The sequence below is a fragment of the Onthophagus taurus genome, unplaced genomic scaffold (assembly GCF_036711975.1).
Source record: "Onthophagus taurus isolate NC unplaced genomic scaffold, IU_Otau_3.0 ScKx7SY_15, whole genome shotgun sequence".
In the NCBI taxonomy this organism is placed as follows: Eukaryota; Metazoa; Arthropoda; class Insecta; order Coleoptera; family Scarabaeidae; genus Onthophagus; species Onthophagus taurus.
In genome coordinates this window covers 692,417-710,271 of record NW_027248940.1, presented here as the reverse complement: position 1 = coordinate 710,271, position 17,855 = coordinate 692,417, and the positions used below count along the sequence as shown (strand labels likewise).

The 17,855-nt window shown below is 29.1% G+C and overlaps 1 protein-coding gene across 1 annotated transcript in view; it reads left to right on the top strand.

Moving 5' to 3' along the window:
• The window catches only part of LOC111420598 (Carboxypeptidase D svr), a 63,440-nt gene extending 54,209 nt beyond the window's left edge, over window positions 1–9,231 (top strand). Inside the window, exon 7 of the mRNA XM_071200974.1 lies at window positions 8,595–9,231. Within this exon, the coding sequence (XP_071057075.1) occupies window positions 8,595–8,740 (146 nt within the window). The 3' untranslated portion in view covers window positions 8,741–9,231. The remainder of the gene's footprint in view (window positions 1–8,594) is intronic.
• Window positions 9,232–17,855: the final 8,624 nt, after the last annotated feature.

The following is a 17,855-nucleotide window of genomic DNA, read 5'->3' as shown; positions in this document are numbered from 1 at the left end:
ACCCGTTTTTACTTTTTTACTAAGTTTCCGGATAGCCGAGATACGGAGGATGTCTGAAAATCGTAAATTTTGAAATACTCCCTGTATATCAAAAACGAAGAGGTTCGCGAAAACCGCAACTTTCTATCTTTCATAATAACTGAGATATCCTGCAAACCCATCGAAATTTGGACACCCTGTACAGTGTTACCGAGGACCTTACCCGCGACCGATTAATTCGTATGAAAGCGCTCAAAGATAAGTATGGAAAGTTAAATGTTTGGTCGATCGACGGGATGCTTTTTTATAAGGATAAATGTGGTAAAAGAAATAGGTGCACTATGTAGCAAACTGTAATTATTGTTTGTTATGAATTTATTTAATTTTTAGCCACAAACATGTAACACATGCATTATCTCATATCTTTTGGATATATAAATTTTTTTCATTTCTATTGCTGTTACTCTTTATTTTCTATTTTTTTTATTTCTTTTCGTTTACTTATTTAATTTGATTTTTGTTCATTCTTTGGCTTTAACTGTTTTTCTTATACTCTTTCTTTATACGGTATGGCGTGCAATTTTCTAAAGATTATACATTTAAATATCAGATCATTGCGATCAAAAATTGAAGATTTGAGGACGTTGATTGCTGATACTAATGTGGATGTGTTGGCCTTGTCTTGAGTTGAATTGTAACGACAGAGGCAGATACATATCTATCTGCACTCTAGTCTTTACACTCTTTTGATGCCTTAGTCAGCGATATACAGTTGGTCAGCGTATACAAGTACTATATATATCTATACAGTTGGTCAGAGAAAAAAATCCTAATGTAATTGCTATTCACTGTTTTATACACCGTCAAGTCCTGGCGGCTAAAACACTTTCAAATGAACTCAACATTGTCTTAAAATTATGCATCAAAATTGTCAATTATGTTAAAAAGAGTGCGTTGAATACTCAACTTTTTACGGCTCATTGTGAAGATTTGGGTACAGAACATAAGACACTGTTATTTCACACTGAGGTACGCTGGCTCTCGAAGGGAAATATGCTGGCAAGATTGTTTGAGCTTCGACATGTAGTTATTCAGTTTTTGGAAAGTCAGAATCAGAGTGAATTATTAATAAAATTCAAAAAGCCAAGGGTACAAGTAGTGTTTGCTTATCTATCAGATATGTTTGACTTTTTGAACTCATTGAACTTGAAATTACAAGGTGGAGATTTTCATGGAGATTTTGGAGCGTTCACGGAGAAGTTGAAACTGTGGAAGCGTAAAGTTTTGGCATGTAATTATTCTTACTTTCCTAAGTTACTTGCAATCACAGAAGAAGCGTGTTTTATACAGATTTTGGATGAAACCGATATTAAGACCGAAATATCGAAACACTTGCAGCACCTCGCAGATGAATTCAAGCGCTACTTCAAGCAACGGATCCTTTTGAGATTAACATAGACGTGCTGCCAGAAATATTACAAGAGCAAGCATTGGAAATCAAAAATGATTCTGCTGCCAAATATGATTTTGAGAAGATGGAGAAGCCATTATTTTGGGTAAAATATCTCAAAGTTTACCCCAACATAGCAGAAGAAATATATGTTGAAGAGTATTGATGCCTACACCAACGTGTCAATTAGCTTCGATCGCACGCCGGCTCAAATTAAACACTATAATGAGCTTAAGGTGGAATTGGCGGCTCGTCAGACTGCGGGTGAACAAAACCTTAAAATTTGTTATTTCAATGGCTCTCCAAGAATCGTTTCTGTACCTTTAAACTGATTTCTCCACCCACTTACAAACAGTTTTCTTTATTTTATCAAAACGTGAATGGTCTTCGAACTAAAATGATCGATGTTTATAATTACCTTTCTGTATCTAATTATGATTTTGTTGCACTGACCGAAACCTGGTTGAGCGATGATGTAACCAATGGCGAGTTGTGTCCTGCTAATTACACTGTTTTTAAGGGGTGGGGGTGCTCTACTTGTGGTTCGTGCGAGTTGCGAGCCACTCAACTGAACTTGCGTATTATAACTGAACTTGCGTATATAATTATTGGGCGTTGCTGTTTTCTCTTCGTTGTTTATATACCGCCCTGCATCTCGATTGAAGACTTTGAGACATTTTTGGAGCGATTTCAAGCGCTGGACTTCCTATAAAATCACCCAGTTATGGTCGTGGGTGATTTTAATGTCCCATCTTATTCGTCTTCTGACGGCAGGGACCGTTTTGGACTTGCTCTCCAGAACTATGAATCGTTCTGCAACTTTAGTCAACTTAATACAGTGCTCAAACACAACAACCGATTACTGGATCTATTTTTTTGTAATTTCTCGTGTACTGTCATACGTGATTTCGATTCTATAGTGAACGAGGATCGTCATCATCCCGCACTTCGGGCTACATTTTCTTGCTTGGACTCAACACCTGATTTTGAAGCCTCCAATGATGCCCCAAGTTATAATTTTAGAAGAGCGAATTTCCCACTGCTTTATGAATTACTTTATGCCACTGATTGGTCTGCAGTTACGAATGTGGGTGATGTTGAGCTTAGTTGTGCAGCATTTTATGATCTGATTTATAGAGCTCTTGATGTTGCTGTACCGAGGTGCAGAGTTTTTGGTGGCGGTGGAAGAAGGTACCCTGCCTGGTTCACTGTGGACATAAAGGTAAACCTTCGACTTAAGGAGGGCATGCTTAAAAAATATAAACGATTTTTTGAGAGGCGCTTACAAAGTCTCTGATAAGCGCTGCTTACAGTCAGCACATGCTTGAAACTGAAAATGCAATTCGTCGTGACTTTTTGGGGATATATACAGTCCAAGAGGGGCTCTTCTAGAATACCAGGTATTATGAACTATAACAACCTGGAATACACTTCGGGCCAGTTAATTGTCGATGCTTTTGCTGAGTATTTCGGTAAACTTTACATTGATTCGGATCCTAATAATATACCTAAATCTGGTTTAACTCTGCAGCGTACTCTTCAAATTGATTAAATCGATCTGGAAGAGATTAACTCAGCGTTGAGACATGCAAGGAATAAAATCACTGTCGGTATCGATGGTATCCCCAGTTTTCTCTTACGTGACTGCGCTGCCATTTTTGATTCTCCTCTCCATCACATTTTCAACTTAATTCTCAAGAATTCCGTGATGCCTAAACTGTGGAAGAAAGCCTACATCTGCCCAGTTCATAAAAAAGGCGATGTTACCAACATAAAAAACTATCGGCCTATTTCTTTGCTATGCAACTTCTCTAAGATATTTGAATCGATTTTGTACAATTATATTTACGCATACATAAAACCTTGTATAACGCAGTTCCAGCATGGATTTGTTAGAAATCGATCAACTGTTTCCAACTTGGCGTGCTTCACCTAGTTTGTGTCTGATACTCTAGACAATAGAGGACAGGTTGATGTAATATATTTAGACTTCCAGAAATCGTTCGATCAACTGGACCACTTTATATTACTGCATAAATTGACAGGCATCGGATTTAGTGCAGCCTTGATTTCCCTTATGGAGTCTTATCTCCGAGATAGAGAACAATATGTTAAGTATTTCAACCACAATTCCTTCTCGATTTATCCTATGCCGGGTGTGCCTCAGGGTTCGAATTTGGGACCCCTTCTCTTTTTAATTTTTATCAACGACATTACGGATGCTATTGGTTGTGAGAGGTTGCTGGCTGTTTGCGGATGACCTTAAGATCTTCACTTCGGTCAAGTCACTGACGGACTGTGCGGTTCTGCAGCGGGGTCTGGATAGTGTTGTTGAGTGGTGCGCGAGTAATCGTTTATCATTAAATCATTAAATTTTTGCGTGTTACTGACGATTTCACTGATTTAGGTGTGGTGTTTGATGCAAAACTTCTTTGCGCAAAATATTATGGAACATACGGTTTTATTTATCGTAATTGTAAGGATTTTTCGACCGCCGCACAGTGGGACGAAAGTGAAAAAGGGTGGACATGGGTGTTTTTATTTTTATACCATGCTCTTTTTTACAGATTGTTGCTACCAAAAACTATAAAATGTTAAACTATAAAATAATTGAGTCATATACAGTGTGTTCATAATACACACATTAGTGTTATACAGGTGGTCGGTAATAAATTGACCATAGAGTAACTACAAATTCTATTTTCATTTAAAATGAAAATAATACCAAAAATGTATTGGCAAAATATTGCTCATATAATGTATACACGGCGTTGAAGATTGTCTTTCAGTTAATTACATCTTCCATAAATTGAACAGTTTCAGAGAAAATGACTTGAAAACTGGTATTATGGGGAGTTTAATGGTAGAAAATCCACTATCACAAAAAAAAGAGTTAACAAACAAAATAAATATAACAAACATAATAAGAGTAATAAAAAATAGCAATAAGAAACTATTACACCAAACGGTAATTAGAGGGTGTAACCGTATTAACACTCAAAATAACACAAAAACATTTAACACCTGAATGTTAATTGGTAAATAATTAATGCAGATTTGAAACTGTCTCTTGAAAAAAAGTAAAAACAAAAGAATGAAGATAAACGCTCAATGAATGATGAACCAACTCACAACTGAACAGATAACTAATTTAATAAATAATTGTAACAAATATAATAAGAGTAACAATAGTGGCAAACGTATTAAAACACAAAACAACACACAAGACATACAACAAATTGAATGTTAATCAGAAAAGTATAAACAGAAGAATAAACACAAGCGCCCAATGAATGATGAACCAACTCAATGTTCATTCTAAAAATTCTCCTGCTTCTGAATCATATTCCTCGCCCTTTTCATCATGAACTAACAATTGCTCTGCCTCCGGAAATAAATTTGATGGTTTATGTAATACTTGATATAAGGGGATCTGATGATATCAAGAGGTTGTGCATTACATCTTCATTGGCTAAAATTCTACTTTGCTTCCGGGAATGATCCTCTCGGAATTTTCTAAAGTCTTTATTTCTCGCTTCCTCTGATAATTTTCCTATTGGTAAAATTGAAAAATGTTTGCAAATCTCCGCCCCATGAATTAATAATTTATGTACACTTGATGGCATATAGTACCACCCATAAAGAGAAACATATTGTTCTGCTGTATCCTTGCAGTATTTATCAAACGCATTTATGTTTATCTCTCTCCCCGATGAAATTGTCTGAAGAATTACAGCAAAACGTTTGATTAAATTTTCATCGAGCTCTGTAATTTTGGCAGATTTATCAAAATTGTTGAAGAATTTTCGAGCAGTATTGCCATCATTAGTAGAGCCAACCCCCTGCTTTACCACATCAACTAAAATACCGAGTTCTTTACGAAATTTTGCTTGAATTTGTTTTTTTCTTGCATCCTTTCGCGCACACCATCTCTTAAAATCCAGATTGTAGGATATGTGTATTAAACACTCAAAACATCGAATCCACATGTGAAGCGTCGATAATCCGTATTTTAAGATGTGATTTACCTCTTTCGTGAGCACAACAGATAAATTATTCATTTCATTGGGCTTAGCTAAACAAACATTACAAGTAGAAGCGGAAGGAGTGTTTGAGACTACAGTAGTAACCTTTCCATCTATCATGGTCATCACCATTTGATGTTTTATAGTAATGCCGTTAAAAAAGGTTGGTGTAAGTGCGTTTATTTGATTTTGCAAATCTGCCATTTCTTGCTTAAGAACTATATTATTTTCTTTTATAAATTCAAATTTTATTGGGCGGCAATAATGAGTAGAAGATGGGCGAGGATTTTCCCAAATCACGACATCATTTGGAGTTGACAATTTTAGGGGTACATGAATATGAAAGAATCATCTGCATCTACATCGTTAAATGTTTGTTTGTAGTTACTCTGGCTGGAAGCTCCATCAAATCCCCATTTACTAATTAGCACTAGTTCTGTTGATTGCAATTTATCCAAGCAAGTTTTTAAAAGTCTCGATATCGTTAAATCCAGAAGAGCTTGAATTTTAATTTTTGCCGCAGTGTCCGTAACATTCATAGATTCTAAGGGTGGATAACAGGCCTTTTTTGCCATAGTCACCTTATAATATGATGGAATCAGTGACTTTCCTACAGAATCTCTCAAAGTATTGTATTGCCATTTTGATAAATTTAAAGATGTATAAAGAGCAAGGCTGTCATCAGGGGTTAATGTAGGCTTTTTTTTCTTTTTTTGAAATAATATATTAGATACTTTGAAAATATCTTCAGAATGTTTGAGAAGGTGGTTTAAAATTTTGGCCAGTTCGCGAGATCCATGTGTACCCATTTTTAATCTTGTTGCAAAGATAAGCTCATCCAAAGTATTTTCTGACCGCAGAGCGTTGGTCCTCCTCTTTTTCTGACGGTAGCTTGATTCCAAAAAGGGTCTTCTTTTAAATTCAGTTGAATTTTGTTGCGGACGTATTGTTTCTCCAAATATTTCATTTTTTAGACCCATCGGCCAATTAAATATTGAATGTAACCAAGCATATTCTCGGATTAGGAAGCGCTTTTTATTATAACAACACTTCTTCCATCTTCTGAATAAATTTACACAAAATTTCCGAAGACACTCCTTCAAAATCTTCTGTTTGTCTTCTGATAAAATGCTGTCCATTGTTGACGCAATGGTATCGTAAAGTTCGCCATACTTCCATAATTTTTTATTTTTGTTCACGATGTTGAACAGATCTTCATTAGTTTTTAAATCCATAATGACTTTTTTCGAAAACTGCTATTAAAAGTTTACAAGTTTAAAAATGACAGTTTAAATTTTTGATTTCTCAAAAGTTAGGTTATGTTTATAAATTTTAAAATCATAGCCTACTCCAATTTAAAATTTAAAAATGACAAGACAGAATGTAATACTAAGGCTGGGTTCACACGGCTCGTTTTTTTTGCAGAATACATTTTTACTGAATAAAAATCAAATCTTATCTTAAACAGTACGCAATTTTGCAGTATAAACGACGAGTGAACAAATCTATGCTGATTGCGTTACTATTATTCAGTAAGAAACTGTCTTGTAAAAAAAGTGCGTGTGAACCCGGCTTAAGCCTATAATCTTTGACTAATCTTTTTGTGATAGTAAATATTAACCTTGCACCTTAGAATAATTTTTTAAAAACTTGAAAAATATCAATTTTTAGTAAGGAACAGCGGGACAAATAATATCGAAAATATCCTTTGGTCGGATGCGGTCGGATAAGATATCGATAGTTTCCCATAGTAGACACTATAGCTAATCTACCTACGCTAATAGTTCATCTTGCACTTTTGAGCATTTTTTTATAAACATCGAAATATATATATATATATATTTTAGAAATTAGGGTACATTCAATGTTTTCAATATTTCTCAAGAACATACTTGTGAGTATAAGTAAGTATGTATTTAGAAATCTCAAAATATTACACTATTATTGGATATAAACCGATTTTCGTTAACTGGATTACAAACAGAAATATTTCTGTAAAAACTCTATCGTAATTACGTTGCTAATATTAAGTGATTTATAACAGTCTTAATCAAGTAACTTCAAAGCAATTTACAGCTTTTTTAAAGTTGTTTTAAGGCCATTTTATAATGAAAGGGACACTTTTCTATACATTAGCAGAAAAAATTAGCATATATTGGAATTCCGGATTTTTGTCGAATGTCTACTTATTTACAGTATCGTGCCACTGTGCGCCGGCTTACTTACCATTTTTTACGCTTTGATACGCTCTCGCCTTGAGTATGCAGCATTGATTTGGCAACCCTACTATACGAGACATATAAACGCTTTAGAACGTATACAAAGATTGTATTTAAAGTTTTTATCGTTCTGTATCGATGGCATCTACCCAATAAGAGGTATTGATTACTGTAGGCTGCTCACCCGTTTTGATATAATATCATTGTCAACCCGCGGAGTTGTAGTCGTGGTTAAATTTTTGTACAATCTATTTCGCAATTTAGTTGATTGCCCGCAGTTGCTTGCTAGACTTAATTTCACTGTACCTAGACTCAACGTCAGATCATCGCGGTTGTTTTATTGTGATTTCAATAGATCATTGGTATCCCGCCGCTCGCCAGTTTCGTTAATGTGTAGCTTTAATTTAATATCGGGAGATTGTGACCTTTTTTCTGATTGGTGGCCGGGTATTAGGGATCTTGTTGTTACACACTTTGGGGTGTTTTAGGTAGGTTTCGTTGTTGCGCTGCGAGTTTATTATTATTAAGAAACATTGAAATTGTATTTACCCTTTTCAAGTACGTACCTATGCGAAAGGGCATTTCCATCAGTTGTAACTATAAAAACGAAATACAGAAGCAAACTCGATATTGCTGATGATATCGATATTTGTGAACAGCCTGTATAGCCTTGGTCTGTGTTTGATCTTAAACGATTTCTCATAATAACATTGCACTATTTGCGAAATTTTATCTTTCTATGACAAACCATATTGAAGATATTTAAGAAAGTGTTTAAAATAGTTTGGTTTAAATCAAACATTTTTACACGAATCGTCGTCATTTTGACTCTAATAGTATTTGTAATTAAAATTATGCCACGACTTACATAAACAATCAGTATAACAATTCAGAAATGTATTAATAATATTTTTTGTTTAGGTGATGATAAACCGATAATTAGACCATATTTCGACGACGACGACGAAGATTATTTCGATAAAGGATCTTTAAGCAGTTCGGAAGAGGACGAAATCGTATTATTACAATCACCAAATTATCAAAAAACGCCTTTGGTGAAGACCTGAGAGGCCCATTAATTAATCGAAAACTTACTTCAATAAAATTAATTTAATTAAAATTAATTTACCGTAAAATGAAGACTTAAAAGATAATGTTGTTTTAAGTCAAAAATTAATTTAACGAAAAAGAGAGACTACTAAAGCAATCTCAGAAAGTGATACAATTCCAATTTTTTTAAATCAAGAAAAAACATTTTTGACGTAATTTTGTATTGATATTTTTTTCTTTAATATTAAGAGATATTTTTATGAAATATTCTGCACCTCGAAAAATGACGAACACAGGGTTGTGAAACAGCTGTGCTAATAGATTTTAAGCTATAATTATTAAGATAAGAGAAAAAATAATGATATTAGTATTAAAAATATATATACTATTATTATTGTTACTATTTAAGTTTAATTAAGAAATATCTTACAAGGAATCGTTTGAATTGCTTTCCTTGTTATTTTCTTTTAAGGAGATAATAAAATATTATTTTTTGAAGCACTCTAAATTTTTGTTTTTATTAATAACAATTCTAATTTTTTCGTATAAATCGTTTCTTAACTATTGAAAATGCAGTTGGATGACGTATCAGATAAGTTTTGAATTTAGAATTGAAATTTACCGCCATCTATAACTTTATACCTTCTATTAAAACGAAAAGTACCTCCTCAACATCATCTACTCCTACTATAAATATTCTTTGTTGCAACCAAAACTTGAAACAACTTGGAAACTTTAAAGGTTGGATTTTTCGAGTTTTGTATTAAGATCACATAATACTGAGGTGGTTAATTACTCCTCACAATTGTATCAGGAGATTTGATAAAATTGAACTATAGGATAATAGATGTCTATTACACAATGACATAACAAATCACACAAAAAGTTTTTTTTGTTATAAGAAGTTTTTAAACTTATTTGTATTTAATTTCTTAAAATTGAAAATAAATTTCAATATATTGTAATCAATTTTAACAATTCAACTTAGAAAAAAATTAAAAAATAAATTAATTTAAAAATGTATCATGCGCCATCTATTATCTAAGATGCTTAATCTTATAGAAAAGAAAACTGCTTTCATTCTTGGTCAAATTATGAAGTGTAAATTACCTCCTCGGTATTATGTGTTCTTAATCTAAAGACGAAAATTTCAATTCTGATTGCTTGAATTCCGAAACGTACGAAAAGCGGTACTCGGTAAAATTGTGTTTTTAACCATAGTACAGAATAATTCTATTAAAAACATTATGGTTTATTATTACTATAACGTGTGTGCTGTGTCCTCATGTATAAATTTGACAATTCCAATAAAAATTCAATTAGTATGATTGATGTAAATCAATGTAAATGATTTTCCGTTTATATATAAATTTCATACTTCCTCACTTAAACATCTTTTTCGGGAAATTTTTATAATTCTACCCTAATGTTTTTGTATCTTATCATAAACTACACTGTGTTAATTAATTATCCAAGGTCCATTGAGTATTGGTTATACAGTATATTTACTCAACGGACCTTGTTAATTATCGTACTCGACGTCATCATTGTAAGTATGCAACCAAACACACAAATCGCAGATTGCAATACCTATACTGTGATATTGGTTGTATACTTGCAATGATGACGTCGGGTACGATAATTAATTAACACACTGTACATTCTTTTAGCTTCAATTTAAGATATAAACCATTTCTTAACACTTAAAAATCCAGTTGGTAAGATTTTTTTTAAAATATTATTTTTTATTTATACAGGTAATCCAAAAAACGCTGACAGACTTCTAGAGTAGATAATACATGAAAAATTAAGATGAATAGTCTTAATATAAAATTTTTTTTTCATATCTCTTAAAAATACAGATAGTGCGATTTTTTTTAAAAATAAATTTTCTATTTATATACAAATTTGACAATGTCTCACTTAACAATTTTTTTCGAGAAATATTTATAATCCTACCACAATATTTTTATATCTTATCATAAACTACACTCTTTTAGCTTCAATTTAAGATATAAATCGTTTCTTAACTCTCACAAATGCAGTTTATATGATATTTAGAAGAAACTCATTTTTCGTTTATGTTTAAATTTGACACATCCCCACTTAAATTGGGTTTTCCGGAAAATATTATAATCTTACCCCAATGTTTTTATATCTTATCATAAGCTACAATCTTTTGGCTTCAATTTAAGATATAAATCGTTTCTTAACTCTTAAAAATACAGATAGTGCGATTTTTTTAAAAAATAAATTTTCTATTTATATACAAATTTGACAATGTTTCACTTAACAATTTTTTTCGAGAAATATTTATAATCCTACCCCAATGTTTTTATATCTTATCATAAACTACACTCTTTTAGCTTCAATTTAAGATATAAATCGTTTCTTAACTCTCACAAATGCACTTGATATGATATTTAGAAAAAATTGATTTTTCGTTTATGTTTAATTTTGACACATCCCCACTTAAATTGGTTTTTCCGGAAATTTTTATAATCTTACCCCAATATTTTTATATCTTATCATAAACTACATTCTTTTAGCTTCAATTTAAGATATAAATCGTTTCTTAACTCTCACAAATGCACTTGATATGATATTTAGAAAAAATTGATTTTTCGTTTATGTTTAAATTTCACACATCCCCACATAAATTGGTTTTTCCGGAAAATTTTATAATCTTACCCCAATGTTTTTATATTTTATCATAAGCTACAATCTTTTAGCTTCAATTTAAGATATAAATCGTTTCTTAACTCTTAAAAATACAGATAGTGCGATTTTTTAAAAAATAAATTTTCTATTTATATATAAATTTGACAATGTCTAACTTAATAATTTTTTTCGAGAAATATTTATAATCCTACCCCAATGCTTTTATATCTTATCATAAACTACACTCTTTTAGCTTCAATTTAAGATATAAATCGGTTCTTAACTCTCACAAATGCACTTGATATGATATTTAGAAAAAATTGATTTTTCGTTTATGCTTAAATTTGACACATCCCCACTTAAATTGGTTTTTCCGGAAAATATTATAATCTTACCCCAATGTTTTTATATTTTATCATAAGCTACAATCTTTTAACTTCAATTTAAGATATAAATCGTTTCTTAACTCTTAAAAATACAGATAGTGCGATTTTTTTTTTAAATAAATTTTCTATTTATATACAAATTTGACAATGTCTCACTTAATAATTTTTTTCGAGAAATATTTATAATCCTACCCCAATGTTTTTATATCTTATCATAAACTACATTCTTTTAGCTTTAATTTAAGATATAAATCGTTTCTTAACACTTACAAATGTAGTTGATATGATGTTTAGAAAAAATTGATTTTTCGTTTATGTTTAAATTTGACACATCCCCACATAAATTGGTTTTTCCTTAAAATTTTATAATCTTACCCCAATGTTTTTATATTTTATCTTAAGCTACAATCTTTTAGCTTCAATTTAAGATATAAATCGTTTCTTAACTCTTAAAAATACAGATAGTGCGATTTAAAAAAAAAATAAATTTTCTATTTATATACAAATTTGACAATGTCTCACTTAATAATTTTTTTCGAGAAATATTTATAATCCTACCCCAATGTTTTTATATCTTATCATAAACTACATTCTTTTAGCTTTAATTTAAGGTATAAATTGTTTCTTAACACTTACAAATGTAGTTGATATGATGTTTAGAAAAAATTGATTTTTCGTTTATGTTTAAATTTGACACATCCCCACTTAAATTGGTTTTTCCGAAAAATTTTATAATCTTACCCCAATGTTTTTATATCTTATCATAAACTACATTCCTTTAACTTCAATTTAAGATATAAATCGTTTCTTAACTCTCACAAATGCACTTGATATGATATTTAGAAGAAATTGATTTTTCGTTTATGCTTAAATTTGACACATCCCCACTTAAATTGGTTTTTCCGGAAAATTTTATAATCTTACCCCAATCTTTTTATATCTTATCATAAGCTACACTCTTTTAGCTTCAATTTAAGATATAAATCGTTTCTTAACTCTTAAAAATACAGATAGTGTGATTTTTTTAAAAAATAAATTTTCTATTTATATACAAATTTGACAATGTCTCACTTAATAATTTTTTTCGAGAAATATTTATAATCCTACCCCAATGTTTTTATATCTTATCATAAACTGCACTGTTTTAGCTTCAATTTAAGATATAAATCGTTTCTTAACTCTCACAAATGCACTTGGTATGATATTTCGAAAAAATTGATTTTTCGTTTATGTTGAAATTTGACACATCCCCACTTAAATTGGTTTTTCCGGAAAATTTTATAATCTTACCCCAACGTTTTTATATCTTAACATAAGCTACAATCTTTTAACTTTAATTTGAGATATAAATCGTTTCTTAACTCTTAAAAATACAGATAGTGCGATTTTTTTAAAATATAAATTTTCTATTTATATACAAATTTGACAATGTCTCACTTAATAATTTTTTTCGAGAAATATTTATAATCCTACCCTAATGTTTTTATATCTTATCATAAACTACATTCTTTTAGCTTTAATTTAAGATATAAATCGTTTCTTAACACTCACAAATGCAGTTGATATGATGTTTAGAAAAAATTGTTTTTTCGTTTATGTTTAAATTTCACACATCCTCACATAAATTGGTTTTTCCGGAAAATTTTATAATCTTACCCCAATGTTTTTATATCTTATGATAAACTACATTCCTTTAACTTCAATTTAAGATATAAATCATTTCTTAACTCTTAAAAATACAGATAGTGCGATTTTTTTAAAAAAATAAATTTTCTATTTATATACAAATTTGACAATGTCTCACTTAATATTTTTTTTCGAGAAATATTTATAATCCTACCCTAATGTTTTTATATCTTATCATAAACTACATTCTTTTAGCTTTAATTTAAGATATAAATCGTTTCTTAACACTCACAAATGCAGTTGATATGATGTTTAGAAAAAATTGATTTTTCGTTTATGTTTAAATTTCACACATCCCCACATAAATTGGTTTTTCCGGAAAATTTTATAATCTTACCCCAATGTTTTTATATCTTATCATAAACTACAATCCTTTAACTTCAATTTAAGATATAAATCGTTTCTTAACTCTTAAAAATACCGATAGTGCGATTTTTTTTAAAAATAAATTTTCTATTTATATACAAATTTGACAATGTCTCACTTAATAATTTTTTTCGAGAAATATTTATAATCCTACTCCAATGTTTTTATATCTTATCATAAATTACACTCTTTTAGCTTCAATTTAAGATATAAATCGTTTCTTAACTCTTACAAATGCAGTTGATATGATATTTAGAAGAAATTGATTTTTCGTTTATGTTTAAATTTGACACATCCCCACTTAAATTGGTTTTTCCGGAAAATTTTATAATCTTACCCCAACGTTTTTATATCTTATCATAAGCTACAATCTTTTAACTTCAATTTAAGATATAAATCGTTTCTTAACTCTTAAAAATACAGATAGTGCGATTTAAAAGAAAAATAAATTTTCTATTTACATATAAATTTGACGATATCTCACTTAATAATTTTTTTCGAGAAATATTTATAATCCTACCCCAATGTTTTTATATCTCATCATAAACTACACTCTTTTAGCTTCAATTTAAGATATAAATCGTTTCTTAACTCTCACAAATGCAGTTGATATGATGTTTAGAAAAAATTGATTTTTCGTTTATGTTTAAATTTCACACATCTCCACATAAATTGCTTTTTCCGGAAAATTTTATAATCTTACCCCAATGTTTTTATATTTTATCATAAGCTACAATCTTTTAGCTTCAATTTAAGATATAAATCGTTTCTTAACTCTTAAAAATACAGATAGTGCGATTTTTTTTAAAAATAAATTTTCTATTTATATACAAATTTGACAATGTCTCACTTAACAATTTTTTTCGAGAAATATTTATAATCCTACCCCAATGTTTTTATATCTTATCATAAATTACACTCTTTTAGCTTCAATTTAAGATATAAATCGTTTCTTAACTCTCACAAATGCACTTGATATGATATTTAGAAAAAATTGATTTTTCGTTTATGTTTAAATTTGACACATCTCCACATAAATTGGGTTTTCCGGAAAATTTTATAATCTTACCCCAATGTTTTTATATTTTATCATAAGCTACAATCTTTTAACTTCAATTTAAGATATAAATCGTTTCTTAACTCTTACAAATACAGATAGTGCGATTTTTTTAAAAAATTAATTTTCTATTTATATACAAATTTGACAATGTCTCACTTAATAATTTTTTTCGAGAAATATTTATAATCTTACCCCAATGTTTCTATATCTTATCATAAACTACACTCTTTTAGCTTCAATTTAAGATATAAATCGTTTCTTAACTCTCACAAATGCAGATGATATGATATTTAGAAAAAATTGATTTTTCGTTTATGTTTAAATTTGACACATTCCCACTTAAATCGTTTTTTCCGGAAATTTTTATAATCTTATCCTCATCTTTTTATATCTTATCATAAGCTACATTCTTTTAACTTCAATTTAAGATATAAATCGTTTCTTAACTCTTAAAAATACAGATAGTGCGATTTTTTTAAAAAATAAATTTTCTATTTATATACAAATTTGACAATGTCTCACTTAATAATTTTTTTCGAGAAATATTTATAATCCTACCCCAATGTTTTTATATCTTATCATAAACTACATTCTTTTAGCTTTAATTTAAGATATAAATCGTTTCTTAACACTTACAAATGCAGTTGATATGATGTTTAGAAAAAATTGATTTTTCGTTAATGTTTAAATTTCACACATCCCCACATAAATTGGTTTTTCCGGAAAATTTTATAATCTTACCCCAATGTTTTTATAATCCTATCATAAGCTACAATCTTTTAACTTCAATTTAAGGTATAAATCGTTTCTTAACTCTTAAAAATACAGATAGTGCGATTTTAAAAAAAATAAATTTTCTATTTATATACAAATTTGACAATGTCTCAGTTAATAATTTTTTTCGAGAAATATTTATAATCCTACCCCAATGTTTCTATATCTTATCATAAATTACACTCTTTTAGCTTCAATTTAAGATATAAATCGTTTCTTAACTCTCACAAATGCACTTGATATGATATTTAGAAAAAATTGATTTTTCGTTTATGTTTAAATTTGACACATCTCCACATAAATTGGGTTTTCCGGAAAATTTTATAATCTTACCCCAATGTTTTTATATTTTATCATAAGCTACAATCTTTTAACTTCAATTTAAGATATAAATCGTTTCTTAACTCTTAAAAATACAGATAGCGCGATTTTTTTAAAAAATAAATTTTCTATTTACATATAAATTTGACGATGTCTCACTTAATAATTTTTTTCGAGAAATATTTATAATCCTACCCCAATGTTTTTATATCTTATCATAAACTACATTCTTTTAGCTTCAATTTAAGGTATCAATCGTTTCTTAACTCTCACAAATGCAGTTGATATGATATTTTGAAAAAATTGATTTTTCGTTTATGTTTAAATTTGACACATCCCCACTTAAATTGGTTTTTCCGGAAAATTTTATAATCTTACCCCAATGTTTTTATATCTTATCATAAGCTACAATCTTTTAACTTCAATTTAAGATATAAATCGTTTCTTAACTCTTAAAAATACAGATAATGCGATTTTTTTTTTAAATAAATTTTCTATTTATATACAAATTTGACAATGTCTCACTTAATAATTTTTTTCGAGAAATATTTATAATCCTACCCTAACGTTTTTATATCTTATCATAAATTACACTCTTTTAGCTTCAATTTAAGATATAAATCGTTTCTTAACTCTCACAAATGCACTTGATGTGATATTTAGAAAAAATTGATTTTTCGTTTGTTTAAATTTGACACATCCCCACTTAAATTGGTTTTTCCGGAAAATTTTATAATCTTACCCCAATGTTTTTATATCTTATCATAAGCTACAATCTTTTAACTTCAATTTAAGATATAAATCGTTTCTTAACTCTCACAAATGCACTTGATGTGATATTTAGAAAAAATTGATTTTTCGTTTGTTTAAATTTGACACATCCCCACTTAAATTGGTTTTTCCGGAAAATTTTATAATCTTACCCCAATGTTTTTATATCTTATCATAAGCTACAATCTTTTAACTTCAATTTAAGATATAAATCGTTTCTTAACTCTTAAAAATACAGATAATACGATTTTTTTTTTAAATAAATTTTCTATTTATATACAAATTTGACAATGTCTCACTTAATAATTTTTTTCGAGAAATTTTTATAATCCTACCCCAATGTTTTTATATCTTATCATAAACTACACTCTTGTAGCTTCAATTTAAGATATAAATCGTTTCTTAACTCTCACAAATGCACATGATATGATATTTAGAAAAAATTGATCTTTCGTTTATGTTTAAATTTGACACATCCCCACTTAAATTGGTTTTTCCGGAAAATTTTATAACCTTACCCCAACGTTTTTATATCTTATCATAAGCTACAATCTTTTAACTTCAATTTAAGATATAAATCGTTTCTTAACTCTTAAAAATACAGATAATGCGATTTTTTTAAAAAATAAATTTTCTATTTATATACAATTTTGACAATGTCTCACTTAATAATTTTTTTCGAGAAATATTTATAATCCTACCCCAATGTTTTTGTATCTTGTCATAAACTACGCTCTTTTAGCTTTAATTTAAGATATAAATCGTTTCTTAACTCTCACAAATGCAGTTTATATGATATTTAAAACAAATTGATTTTTCGTTTATGTTTAAATTTGACACATCCGCACTTAAATCGTTTTTTCCGAAAATTTTTATAATCTTACCCCACTCTTTTTATATCTTATCATAAGCTACACTCTTTTAGCTTCAATTTAAGATATAAATCGTTTCTTAACTCTTAAAAATAGAGTTGTTATGATTTTTTAAATAAATTGAAAATATAATTAAAATTTAATTGAGAATTAAATTATAAACAACTTTTATTAATAGTATTTTGTTTTAGTGTTTTAGTTTATTTGTATTTTATTAATCGAAATTTTAATTTCC